Source organism: Mytilus trossulus, chromosome 3, assembly GCF_036588685.1.
Source record: "Mytilus trossulus isolate FHL-02 chromosome 3, PNRI_Mtr1.1.1.hap1, whole genome shotgun sequence".
Classification (NCBI taxonomy): domain Eukaryota; kingdom Metazoa; phylum Mollusca; class Bivalvia; order Mytilida; family Mytilidae; genus Mytilus; species Mytilus trossulus.
The window spans coordinates 76,733,324-76,747,812 of NC_086375.1; the positions used below are offsets into that span (position 1 = coordinate 76,733,324).

The following is a 14,489-nucleotide window of genomic DNA, read 5'->3' on the forward strand; positions in this document are numbered from 1 at the left end:
ATTAATTTTTTTTGTAAGAGATTATTTGATTTTAAGACAATATTTAGAAAGTTCATCAATTGTACGTGTGTTCAGTGCAAATACCTACATACTTATAAAAGTTATTGAAGTTTCATTCCAAAATATTACAGAAAATTATAGAGATAAATGATTTTTTTTTCTTCAATTTCTTATTAAAGCCTAACACATTAAAATCTTTGCCATGACCCATTTGACTGTAACTTGACCTTTGAATGTATTCTGCGCTTCCCTTTCTATTCTGGAAAAATATCCGCCCGACACTTTGAACGCTACTTACTAATCCTATGATGTAACATTCCAATAATATTTATGATATCAAACAGATATTTTAGTTTATCGAATGCATTGTAAATAAAAAAAAGTGTTTCCTGTTTGATGTGCAGTCCTTAGCTTAGTGTAACTATTTTTATACTGTTATAATAGTGCAAGAAAAAATGTGTCAAGGGTATGTCAGCATATTTCTCTCTACTTTGCTAACCTTCCTGAAGCTTCATCACACTGTTCCTTGGTACAGAAAGGAGTAAATTTTAGCGCTGGAGATATCAATTACAACATTATTGACTTTATAGCTTCTGTGCAAAACTGCTTCTCAAACGCTACACTATTAATCTCCAGCGCTAGACTTTTAATCTTCATCGCTAGACTATTAATCTCCACCACTAGAACTTTAATACAGAAAAAAACACAGCTATTCACTATTCACTACCAGTATTCACTTTGTTACAACCAAAAGTCTCTTTAGAAGCTGCTGCCATAACTATACCAAATGTACAACCGCCTAAATTCATAAACTTGCCGTAAACTGTTTGACATTTCAACTGTCATTTTAATCTTGTCTTTTTCGACTGTCATTTTAATCGTGTCTGTATAGTTATGGCAGCAGCTTCTAAAGAGACTTTTGGTTGAAGCAGTTTTGCACAGAAGCTATAAAGTCAATAATGTTGTAATTGATATCTCCAGCGCTAAAATTTATTCCTACATCGCTTCACTTGACATCTCAATAGCTAGCTTTTCGAAATCTGCATCGCTATACTTTACATTTGCAGTGCTGGGGTTAACATCAGCACTAAACTTTATTTACAGAACTGAGTTTTAAAAATCGTTAAAACTGGACAATTTGCATCCCCTGTGCTATATTTACATAATCAGAGCTTAACTTTGTATCTTCAACACTAGACCTTTATTCTGCCTCATACCGTGGTAAAGGATTCCTTCTTTATAAAGAATACATAGCCGCAGGAATGGGTCTCTTTATTCATAGTCAAATTATATATCAACGGGTAGCATTGTAAAATGTCAGTGGGTCAGTTATTTTTCTATTACGATTTTTTTCTATGTTTATAATCAACATGAACAGGAGTATAACTGCGCAGATTGTAGTATTGATGTTTGAATGAGCCATTAAAATACTCATTGTCTAACTAAATGCATATTCAGGACGAGTACTTGAAATGTAAACATGAATGTTATATGAACATTAACCCTCCTGTGTACAAGATTGACACGCTGTGTGTGCTTTTGAAATGAAATTGATATATACGTCCACTTGTATTTTGGTCCATCTGATGAATTAAGCATTTTCCAACTGATTGTTATTGCTCGTTCGTATGTTGTACTGTTATTCTACTGTCCAATGTTAGGGGAGGGTTGGGATCCCGCTAACATGTTTAACCCCGCAATATTATTTATGTATGTGCCTGAACCAAGTTAAAAGCCTGCAATTCAGTGGTTGTCGTTTGTTTATGTGTTACATTTTTGTTTTTCGTTCATTTTTTTATATAAATAAGGCCGTTAGTTTTTTCGTTACAATTGCATTTCGGGGCCTTTTATAGCTGACTATGCAGTATGGGCTTTGCTCATTATTGAAGGCCGTACGGTGACCTATAGTTGTTAATCTCTGTGTCATTTTGGTCTCTTGTGAAGAGTTGTTTCATTGGCAATCATATAAAAAGAAGATGTGGTGTGGTATGATTACCAATGAGACAACTATCCACAAAAGACCAAAATGATACAAACATTAACAACTATAATTCATTTATATATATATTTATAGTATACAAGGTATTATCCCGCAGTTAAGATTTGTCACTTAAGAACGCATGCACATCCGTAAAAAACCGAATGATTACCGGATGTACAACGGACACTTCATCCGTTGAATGTCCGTTAATTCATTGTTTTGAACATCTCGAAATTTTCAACCGGACAGAGGGGACATTGATGGATATCACAGATGTTGAAGGGACATTGATGGATATCACGGATGTTGAACGGACATGAAACGAAAATTAACGGACGTCTAACGGACATGAACGGATTGTAAAAAGTAATCCGTTTGTCGTCCGTTTGCGCTACCCGTTAAGGTGTAACATGTGCTTAAATCTCCGGTCACACCTTACCAGATAGCGCAAACGGACGCCGAACGGATATTTTTTTTTCAATCCGTTCGTTCCGAGAAACGAGTGTTGTTATTCGTTAGACGTCCGTCCATGTCTGTTTCATTTCGTTCAGTATCCACTTTATCAGTCGACGTCCAGTTGGTCCGGTGGAAAAATTTGAGCATGTTAAAAACCTGTAAACGGACTCGTCGGATTTTTTTTTACAATACTCGTCCGTTCTGTGTTCGTTTTGTATCTGTTACTTGTCCGTTATACATCCGTTGGAGGTCCGGTAGACAGGTTCACTAACGGACTTTACCGGACATATAAAGGATAAAACGGATGTGAGACGGACATGAACAGAAGGATAACAGAACGATAATTGATTATAAAACGGATACACACCAATTGAAAATCGCGTCAGAAAAAAACAATTATTGGAATGTTAGTTTTCTTTAGTATCATGAATATTAATGGATTTTTGTAGCTGACTGCATGTATGCGGTATGGGCTTTGATCATTGATGAAGGCCGTATGGTAACCTATAGTTGTTAATTTCTATGTCATGTTGCTCTCTTGTGGAGAGTTATCTCATTAGCAATCATACCACATCTTCTTTTTATATAATCTTCTAGATCATGATCAGGCAAAGTTATTGGCTTTTTATTCTGACATTTGTTTTCTTATTTCTTTTCCACCCCTACCATTTCTCGGCATACGACACGTCCGTTTTATTAGTTCATTACATCACGGACTCCTAACGGATGAAAATGGTGTAATTGGAAAAGTTTTGTCCATCCTTTCGAGCTATCTGGTAAAGTGTGACCACAGTTTTAAGCAGAACTTGCATGCTAAGCATAGACACACACACACACATATGTTTAACCTTTTCTGTATCATTGGAACAAAAACATACTAGTAGAAGTATAGTAGTAATATATATATAGTGGTAGAGACAGAGGTCCTCGGGCGTTATCCGCCTGATCCAGTAAAAATGTTGGACCGATCAATCCAACCCGAATCACAACATATTGCTGGTCAATGTAGATCAAATAACGATGTTTTAATGAAAGATATAGTGAAAATGACACAATGAAATGTGTAATGCATGCTTGGGCCCGTTGGAAAAAAGAGACATGAGGTCCAAAATACATACAAACAAAACCTGGAGAGCTTTTATATCTTTATGTGAAAATGACAATGAGCACGACTATAGAGCTGGAAATCGTCGTAGTAATATGATCGTAGTCAGGTCTTAAGAAGAGCGTGATGAGGACACCGGGCCGGCTTGATCGTACTAGAATCGACTTTTGTAAAGGTTACGGTCTTGAAAAGCTAACCATAACCGTATAATAGTCGTAGTGGTTAGGTCGCATTTATAAGGTATAGTCTAGTGGTTGTATTATGGTATTAGTAACATCGACGTTAGATCATAGCGCAGTACATATATCTGCGACTTGAATCGCGCTCAAGATACGATGGCACAGCGATCTTTGTGTTAACGTGCTTCTACTTAGACATGATTTCGCAACGACATATCACGATTGTTTTCAACATGTTGGCTACTCTCAATACGATCTTCAAGACCTCAAGACCGTACCACGACAATACTGCGGTACAATCGTCAAAAGCATTTTTTTTTATAGAGATCGTAGTGCGATCATGGCCTAGTGTGACGGGGCCTTGGGTATACTATAAATGTTGCTGAATGTTACCAAATATTAAGGATGTGCCCTGAATGCAGTTTTGAACAAACAATCTAAGTTATAATCATTTCAATACAACACGTGCGATCACAATAATAAGTTGGACGTCACTTATAGTACTTGCATAAAGCAGTTTCAAAATCGTTATCTTTTTGTGATAAGTACTATAATGACAAAAATGACATATTTTACCGACAAAAAGATTATTACCACCATTATGAAGTCATCCTATATGAAAAATTAAACCTAGAAAAGGGGGTTTGTTCGATTGTTTAGTTTTCAACTATTTTTTTTTCTTTACAAAAATTTAATGTAAGCATTTTCGACGTTAAATAAAGTCTGTTAGGAATCGAAATCATTTAAACATAATAATAAATAAATATTATAAAATAATCTTATTTATACTTCTAAAGCATTTATTTTTCTATCGGCAATTCTTGAAATTGTATCATTATTTAGATTTTAACTTACCACAGACAGAAAACATATATCAGATTAACCGCAAAAAGGTAAACTCGAATAGTACCGCCCATTGATATAGTTTCTTTGTTCATTTTGGGAAATAACTTTATTTTTACAATAGACATTACATTTAATTATTTAAATTTAACTTTAGCATAGCTATTTTAGCAGTTTTTGTCTTTATATTTTAATATTGCACGCGTGTTGGATTGCTAGTCGTAGTTAATTTGAACTTTGAAACCTCAGCGCCCATATTTTAACAACAATATACTTTATGACACAAAGTAACCAGAAAGACTCAACATTGTGACAGAAAGACTCAACTAGTACCTTTATATCTCAACCATTTAGATTTTTTCATTTTCCTGCTTAGAATAGGCTTAACAGAAAATATTTTTGCAATTTACAGACGTGGTTATCGTAAAGCATAAAAAAACACACAAATAATTGACATATTTTCTTGCTAGGTTATTGAAATCATAGCAGTTTTATCGGATTCAAAGAAAGTAAACATGATAATCCGCAGGAGAAAAGTGATTGGGACTTTAATTTCAGATATTTTGAACCAAACAGAGATATATTAGCTACAATTATCATTTATCTATGGCACGACATTCTCGTTTTTTACAAAAAAGTCATTGATTTTCAGTAAATTGACGAAAAGTCGACATACCCTTTGTTTATTTTGAATATTTTGAACCAGAAAACCTCAACAGGAAGTGCCAGAATACTTTTTTCCGTCTCAACCATTTGGTTGAGATTGGATGGTTTACCAGGCGTGACTACCTTAAAAAAAATTAATTAAGATTCTGTATGGTTTTTAGCATTCAAATAAGAATTATTATATGCAATTTTTATTTCTGCTAAAACATCAGAATTAATTATATCAGGCAACAGAAAGTTGCATGGATATTTTGCATATTTTACTTTTCAAGGCTGTCTCAAATACGTGAGAATTTTACTAAAGGCGCATTCTTCTTCTGTATTCTTTTCCATAGTTCATTGTACTTCAAATTCCTCATTATACTGCGGCTACATTACATCTATTAATTAACAACCAGAAGTGCAAAATTAACTTATCAAAAGAATCTGCTGTTAATGATTGCAAGCTCGATTTTGAAAGATTCAGTAACACAACGGTGTGATACTTGTCACTGACGTTTATGTGCAAATGAAAGTTTGATGAAATAACGTTTTTCAAATGAATGGCAATACTTTCATATTGTTATTTCACAAAATGATACGCGTATGCGTTTTTCTTAGAGAAATTTTCGGAAAAAGCCATATCAAAAATTTTAAAGAACATTCTTTTATTATATGATAAGTAATGGTGCTCCAGTATCCTCAATTTAACTTGTCATTTTTTTTTTAAATCTTCCTATTCGATGAAATACTAAAAATAAGACAAATAATCAAAAATGTTTTCCGTTTTCGGACGTATTATAAAAAAAAATCCCTTTCATGATGCAAAGAGTAAACACAACACTATAAATTATGTTTACATTTCCCATGATTTACAACAAAAGTGGTATCATAAAATATGCACGCACTGCATAAAAAAGAAGTTGTTTGTAAACATGTGCACTGATGTATTTGAACGCATTTTTTTAAAACTTTAAATGAAATAAATATCTAAATGAATAATTCATGAGTTATCAAAGGTACAATGCAGGCTTGAAATTTAATACCCCAGACGCGAGTTTCGTCCACATGCATAAGACTCATCAGTGACGCTCAGATCATGGCAAAATTGTTAGAAAGTCAAGAAAGTACAAATTTGAAGAGCATTGAGGTCCCAAAATTTCAAAAATTCAACTTAGTAAATAAATAAAAGAATACTTGTGGTGAAAGCAAACTAAACATGTTAGTACAGTAACTACTCATATTCAGCTAACACAAAATCCTGGCGATTTTGAATTGCTTTTTTTTTATCTTATTTTCTTGTAATTATTGTAAATATATCCCAGTACTTATATAGATTCTAACATTTGTAATTGAGAACTACTGTGACTGATATAGACAATAGACAATAGACAATATTTTATTCGCACAAACACATTTGCATTAAATGGTTATGGCATACAAAATTAAGACAATAAACTGACAATATAAAAGACATAAAAGGCCGAGTATGTCATGTGCCGAGTATGTATTGTGAAAATATTCTACTTGGAAGATGGCTTGTTCTCTTTCTCTACACGAAGTTGCATTGCAGTTTCTTTTAAAAACGGATGACAGCGTTCCCTCCAGGAGATTTTCTAATGTCAACATAAAAGAATGCAATGCCAAGGAAAATAGTAGTTTTTCAGACGCATTTGTCAAATTTGATTCCGGATTTTGCGTTCCTCTGTTTTTATTTTGGCAAGAATCCATTTGCAAATTAATGGAAAGGAAAATACTAGAGAAAGCAAAAACTAAAAACGATAGCCGATTTGAGAATCTTATCAATTTTCTTGAAGACGGTAACTATTTCATTTTGGACTCGAGTTTTTAGTTTTAGGTTTTATTTGGGGGTTTGACTAAAAACCCAAAACAAAGAACGGCCGTATTTTCACTTTTGAGCACATTTGTTTTCTGCATTTTGTAATGCAGAATATTTTTTTTCTTTTTAATGACTCTCAGTTCTTACAATACTAGTTATTCATTTTCAAATCCCTCCTAAAAATGCTGCAATTTTTTATTTCTAAAACTGTTTTTTGACCAAATGACCAAGTATACAATTTGTAAAGGCAGTGGATATTTTGCTGCTCTGGCAAAAATACAGATTTATATAGAGTTTTGCTATTTTGCCGGTCGTAATTAAGATTAAAATTGAAGTATAGAAATAAATAAAAGGAAAAATATAGAAACATACACTTCAACAATGTTCAATAAGAAATATCTTTATAACTATGTCTATTTTAACCGATTATCTGTAACTATCAAACTGTGACTTTTGGAGTTCCTCAAGGTTCTATTCTTGGACCTTTATTGTTCCTCATTTATATAAATGACTTACCATTAACCTTAGAATATACAGAATCTGATCTATATGCTGATGATACAACTTTACATTTGTCATCTAAATCTATTGTAAATTTAAATATGTGTTTGAATAAAGACTTAGACAATGTTATTAAATGGTGTAAAAAAAAATGATATGACGATAAATAGCAAGAAATCAAAATGTATGCTTGTTGGATCAGACAGAAAACTGGTAAACTGTAATGAATGTTTATGTGTTTTATCACAAGATAATATCGCTTTAGATAATGTTGAAGTTGAAAAACTTCTCGGAATTCATATTGATAAAACCTATCATGGGCAATTCAAATTGATAAAATATGCGAAACTATTTCAACCAGAATATATTTGTTAAAAAGGTTGAAACGTTATTTACCATTAAAGGGTCTTAATCTTTTTTACAATAGCTATATATTACCCATTATTGACTACTGTTGTACAGTATGGGGTCTTACCACACACATTAATCTGGAGAGGATACATAAGCTCCAAAAACGTGCTGCAAGATTAGTTTTATCTGTTTCTTTTGATTTTCCATCAACAGTAATGTTTAAAAAACTTGCATGGATGACTATATTTACAAGGATACACTATTTTCAAGCTGTGTTAATGTTTAAGTGTATGAATGGTCTAGCACCTGACTATCTATCTATTAAATTTACTGCATGTGCTGATCTTTATAATTATTGTCTGAGATCGACAACATCAGGACTTCTTCATGTACCAAGACCTAATTCTGATTTTTTAAAAAGAACATTTAAATATTCTGGTCTTATTACCTGGAATAATTTACCAAATAATATTAAAGAAATAGATAATTTAGATACATTTAAGACCAACTGTTCAAACTATTTTCTAACTGAACAGAATAAAGATGCACAAAACTAATGCATATTTTTTCTTCTACTGAATTCATATATGTGCTTATTCAATATCTAAGCTGCTATATTTAACTGTATCAGAGACATATAATACAATTGTATTATATGTCTCTGACTGTATTATGTATTTTATTTTGTATGTATTTTTGTCCGTTTTCTATTTGTATTAATAGTTTTTGAAGGCCTCATGGAAGATTAACATGTAATTGTTAAATGTGTTAATACGTTACCTTCGTTAAATAAAGAATTTTATTATGTCACCCGATCGACAATGTCGGGTGACATATTGCTTTTCTTATGTTTCTTTGTTATTATTATTATTCTTCCACCTTTTTTTGTCCGTCAGCTTTTTTGGAGTAAAATGGAACCAATCTTAATGATAGTTCACCATAGGGTGGAACTAAAAATTTCGGGTTGCAGGTGGGTCTAAGACCATAAAAAATGGCTGCCGTTTCCATGGAAACAGAACAATTGTGAAAAATTCCAGTTTTTGGTTTTTGTGAATAATTTGGAGATGCTTGAACTCAGAATCATCATATTTTAATACAATGGAGGTGCCAGCCATACACTGGTTTTGGATGATTTTGGCAATCATTGGAACCACTATGTTGCCATGGAAACTACTCCAAAAATTTCAAAAATATGAAAATGCTCCAATTTTTTGGAAACTGTAACATAACGATGAGCAACTTTGGTAGATGTGGAATTTGGCGTTGGAATTTTCAAAATGTCTGCCGTTTCCATGGAAACAATGCAAAAAGGTCAAAATGCTCCAAAAACTTCCAGGTTTGGTAAATAACTTTGGTATGCTTGAACATGAAAGCATAAAATTTTTACACAATATAGTTGTCTACTATATACAGGTTTTGTATGAATTTGACAATCATTGGAACTACTATGTTACCATGGATACAGGATCAAATATTTCAAAAATTTCAAAATGCTTCAAAATTTATGAAACTTAATATGATTGGTGACTGGCAAGTCTGGATGAGACTTTTGGAGTTGGAATTTTCAAAATGGCCACCGTTGCCATGGAAACTGCAAAAATGTTAAATATTTTCAAAATGCTCCAAACTTAATGAAACTTAATATTATTGTTGACTGGCATGTATAGATGAGACTTTTGACTTTGGAATTTTCAAAATGGCTGCTGTTGCCATGGAAACAGAAGAAATGTGAAACTTTTGACATTGCTCAAAATGAACTGAACAGTTACAGAAAGATATATTGTAATGCGTTGATCTGCATTCACTGTTAAATTGTTTTCAAATGGATGCCGCTTAGTGGCAATAGGGGAAGGGTGACATCCGCTATTGCTTGCAATGGCAATTCTAGTTATTATTATTATTTATTAACCAATTATACAAAACATGCAGATTTAAATTTATATTCTTTACAGTTTCTAAAAACATATCTTTTTAAAACATTTTTAAAAAGTAAAATATTAAAACTGATACTAGTTAGTACTTTTTTTCTTTAATAGGATGTATACAAAAGAAATCTTTAAAAAAAAAAATATACATGTATATATAAATATATACATGTAAGCAAAGCATACGAATCCATATGCAAAATCGACATTCTGATTTAAACCTTTGAAAAAAAATATCCTTAGTTTTGAAACAATATTTAAAGCAACACCTACATTGTAACAACCTCAAACTGCTTTACGCATTACAAAACCAGTGCCTTGCTTTTTTGTGTTATTTTTAGTCTGAGAAAGTAGCCCAAGAACAAGTATTTAAATCAAGTGCAGTTCACCAAAGTCCCTATAGCATTAGTTCAAGATTTCTTAAATATGCAGCTCGCAAATAGGAAGCGAAGGTTATTTTTATTGAGGCATACATCATTTGTGCATTAATAGTTTCCTAAAAAAAGTATGTTTCATATAGTCTGGATTAAAATCAGAAATAAGACTGGCAAAATAGCAAAACTCTATACTAGTATATAAATCACTATTTTGCCGCCTCCGGCAAAATAGTGTCAAGGAGTCCTAGGCTATTTTGCCAGAGCCAGTAAGATAGCCCCTAAGAGACTATTATGCCAGAGCTGCCAAAGTAGCCACTGCCATTTTTAAATCCTTGCTTAGACCCTATGGCTAAAAAAGACCTTTTCACCTTAAAAAATAACTATGCACACAGACAAACCTGTGCATCTGAAGGCATATAATGCCTTAGACAGGTAGATAATAAAATAGTTAAACATGAGAATGTCCACTTGGTTACACAGTTAAAATGAACAATGATTTTCAGATATATCTATCATCACTCTATTGTCCATGGATGTCAATTGATATACAGTTCACTTCAATTATTAGCTATGGTTCCCAAACTTCTTTCTTTAATTTTTGTTGTAAGATTGACCTTATATATCTGAATGATTAGTAGGACAGGATCTACAAAAATGCCAACATACATTGAAGTCAAAATATTGTGGACAACAAAAAAATACAGTCCACAATATTTTGACTTCAATGTATGTTGGCATTTTTGTAGATCCTGTCCTACTAATCATTCAGATATATAAGGTCAATCTTACAACAAAAATAAGTCTGAAGGCCTGTATTTCTCTGATGTTAAATGTCTCTATAATCTTTTGTTATTTGAAGATCAATCTTGCATTAATTTCTGTATAATGGGAGGTAACTCTAGGGTTTCCATCTCTTATAAAAACAAAATCTCTTAAAATATATGCTTATGTTTCATGTATCTGACATGCGGGTGCATACATGTGATATAAACGGTATAAAGTTAAATTTTAAGTTTGTTATTTCATATAAATCACTGTATTAGAAACTTTGTATTTCAGAGAATAACAGAAGACATCTTATGAAAGCCACTAGTGCAGGGTCTGAATCTGAACTTCAGTCTATTTTGGCACATCATCTGTTTGCACCATTAGCGTCATCTTCCAAATATTTAGTGGATGAATCTAAAGTATACACTCAACAATGCCTAGCTTGCAAAAAGAAATTAAATGTGGGTGACACTTCATTTGGTTAGTATATTTATTTTTCAGTAAAAAAGTCTTCATATTCAACAAATTTTTACACAACTGTATGCATGGGATGTGGTTAGAATTTTAAATAAAAAAGATTTAATATACATCAAGGAGACATCATTTTTATGACAAAAGTAATGTTAGGACATCTAATTATTATTAACAACAATAGACAATAAAATCGAGGGCGGAAATGGTTAATGTGTCAAAGAACAACTGAACCAAAGAGCAGAAAACATATATGTCAATAGAATATGTCCCACTCTAAATCTTTCAAAATCTATAATAATGAGAATAAATATATGACAAAAAACTATCTATACAGGCGCGAATCCAGGGGGGGGGGCGGTTCCAGGTGTTGGAAACCCCCTTTTTTAGTCGATCTATGCATTTGAATGGGGGACATATAGTTGGAACCCCCCTTTGTCCTGGGTTAGGAACCCCACATTTTTAAAATGGCTGGATCTGCCCCTGCTATAAATATCTGCCAATGAATCCAATTCTCCAAATAATGAAAAACACACCTACTAATGAAGTTTGTAACTTTAAACAGGCATACCTGGAAATGTGGAAGGATAAATCTCTTTTTGTAATGTCAATCATAGATTAACAAAGCATACATTCAAGAAAATTTAAAAACTTATTATTGAAAGAGTACTTAACGCTATCGATCTAGAATAAGAGCAACAAAAACACAAAACAAATAACAAGTTATACTAAATCAAAGAATGCTTAAAGTTACTAAAAGAAAGCTCAAAGTTACTGAAAGAAAGCTCAAATACTTAACCTGCTGTCTGATTCGTGTATATGATGATGCCATCCCATACTTGTACTTGAATGAGTTGCTATCAAATTATTAAAGTTAGAAATTTGTCCATGATGCATGTAGATGCCAGTTGAGTGAAACTGTACACATGGTACAGACTCCTTGGAGCTTCTAGCCAGAGATACTGCCTTTTCAATGTATCTCAGAAATGTCCTTTATGACCATGCCATTTAGACATGTTAGACATGCATGACAATTAGTGTGTCCAATTATTATTATTTTTTTTTTGATTAAGTGATTGATATAAAGATCTATTAACCTTTAATCTACTTTTAGGACATGCAGAATATTGGCATGGGCATGCTGATATTCTTATTGGTAAAAGTACTGTGAAAGTTGGAAAGGATTTGGAGGATGCTAAGGCCACAGAAGAAAGTAGTAATAGAAGTATGGGTGAACCATCACATAAGTATATGAGAAGAAATAATGGACAGAAGTATGGATCATCAAGAGATTCAGAAGATTCAGATGAAGACTTAGATTGCAGTTCTTTATCAGTACATTTGAATGAAGAAGGGGATCATTTACCTCAAATCTTTTCACAAACTATTACAAATGCATTTTTTGAATCATCAAAATGCTCAAAACTGTCAGATTTGTTCATCCCATCATTTTTTGCAACACCAGATGTTATTAGTATTCATATGTATAACTGTGAGAGAGATAGGTTATACACATCTGAAAACATGAACATTTGGTCTGGTGATAATTATAACATAGGTACAATAGTTTGTATTTGGTTTGCACTGCACTTTGAGAGATTTCAGAACAAAGTTCCAGAAGAAGAATTTACCATGAGAAATGTTCCAAAAGCTAACTTTAAGACAGTTGTTGGGGATCTGCTGCCCATATATGAGAAAAACTTGACAAAACCCTTGAAGAATTCAAAAGAAAGAAATTCAGCTGAAATTAACTTTGACATGAAATTTTTATTGATTGTATCAGAATATTCAAAACAAATGTCAGAAAAACTGCAAAGGATTCAAACTATGTATGAAAATAAGCTACAAGTGTCTGATGATTCTAAATAAATATATTTTTTGAGATGATGAAACATGTTGATTTGATTTAATTTTTTGTGTTTGAATGCCACTATTTATCACCTATTGGCTATTTGGTGACAACAAGTTTTTTTAATGGAGGAGCCAGAGTGCCCAGAGAAAACCACAGACCTTCAATAGTAAAACTGACAATCCTAGTCAATTAGGATTGGAGTCCAGTGAACTGCATGAGTTCAATCTCACAACCTCAGTGTTGACAGGCTAGTGATTTCAGTAGTCACTACTTAGACCACCAGACCACCCCTCTGTAAAATGTTGATAGCTGCAACTTGAGTATGACAAAATACATGTTTGTTAATGTAAATATTTTGCATAGTTTCCCACTCCCTCTGCTATGTCACCCCCTTTCATGTTTAGCACCATCATTTATCATGACTGACTGTTGGGTCATTATTTGACTTTTATACTATCAGGTGATCAAACTATTATTAATAAAATTGATAACAATAAATTAGTTCTGTAAGTTTTAAGGTAGTTTGTATTAATGAAATGTCACTTTTGATTTGAAAGTTTGAACCTATGTCAGCATGGAAAATCAGTAGTGAATCCAATTATATTCATCAATTTCACCAACCAAATACATGGCCACTGTTACTTTATGCCTATTATTTGTATAGTTTTGTGTATTTTATTTATGTTGAGAAGTATTGGTCCTTGGACTTTATAGATTTTTTTCCTAGATTTTCAGTCAATCTAATAAAAAGAAGATGTTGTATGATTGTTTATGAACACTGTCCAGATTGATGCAAACAACTATAGGTTTCTGTAGAGCCTTGTGCTATGATCAAAACCTAGTATACTGAAATAGCTATAAAAGGCACATATTGCATACATTGAGCAGATATTTGGTACATGTATATAATTGTAAAGTGAGAAGTTCTAGATTATTTAGAATATCATTATAATGAATATATTTATGACCTAGTTATGATAAGTCTCCTTCTCATATCAACTAGTTCAGTTACTCCTAAATTCTTTGAGTTATCGCCCTTGAAATATACATTTTCAATTATTTGCATTAGTTATTGTTATTTTAATACTATAGTAGTTAAGGGTAAACTTCAAAAATGATAAGCTGGAAAGATCTTTTACTCTGAAATTTCTGACAACTGGTTTTGGAGTTATTACCTTTTGAATATTTTTCATTG

The 14,489-nt window shown here is 32.4% G+C and overlaps 1 protein-coding gene across 1 annotated transcript; it reads left to right on the top strand.

Annotated features, from left to right (window-relative positions):
* The first annotated feature begins 6,718 nt into the window (after nt 1-6,718).
* On the top strand, nt 6,719-13,328 carry LOC134709737 (uncharacterized). The gene is made up of 3 exons (XM_063569882.1): nt 6,719-7,029; nt 11,263-11,451; nt 12,557-13,328. The coding sequence occupies exons 1-3, from the start codon at nt 6,744-6,746 to the stop codon at nt 13,309-13,311; spliced, it is 1,230 nt and encodes a 409-aa protein (XP_063425952.1). The 5' UTR covers nt 6,719-6,743; the 3' UTR covers nt 13,312-13,328.
* Nucleotides 13,329-14,489: the final 1,161 nt, after the last annotated feature.

Excerpts from the sequence above, each read along its gene's own strand:
- LOC134709737 (XM_063569882.1), top strand. The coding sequence starts at position 6,744 with ATGGCTTGTTCTCTTTCTCTACACGAAGTTGCATTGCAGTTTCTTTTA. Across the intron at positions 7,030-11,262 it reads TATCAATTTTCTTGAAGACG|AGAATAACAGAAGACATCTT; the intron begins GTAACTATTTCA and ends TTTGTATTTCAG. Across the intron at positions 11,452-12,556 it reads TGTGGGTGACACTTCATTTG|GACATGCAGAATATTGGCAT; the intron begins GTTAGTATATTT and ends ATCTACTTTTAG.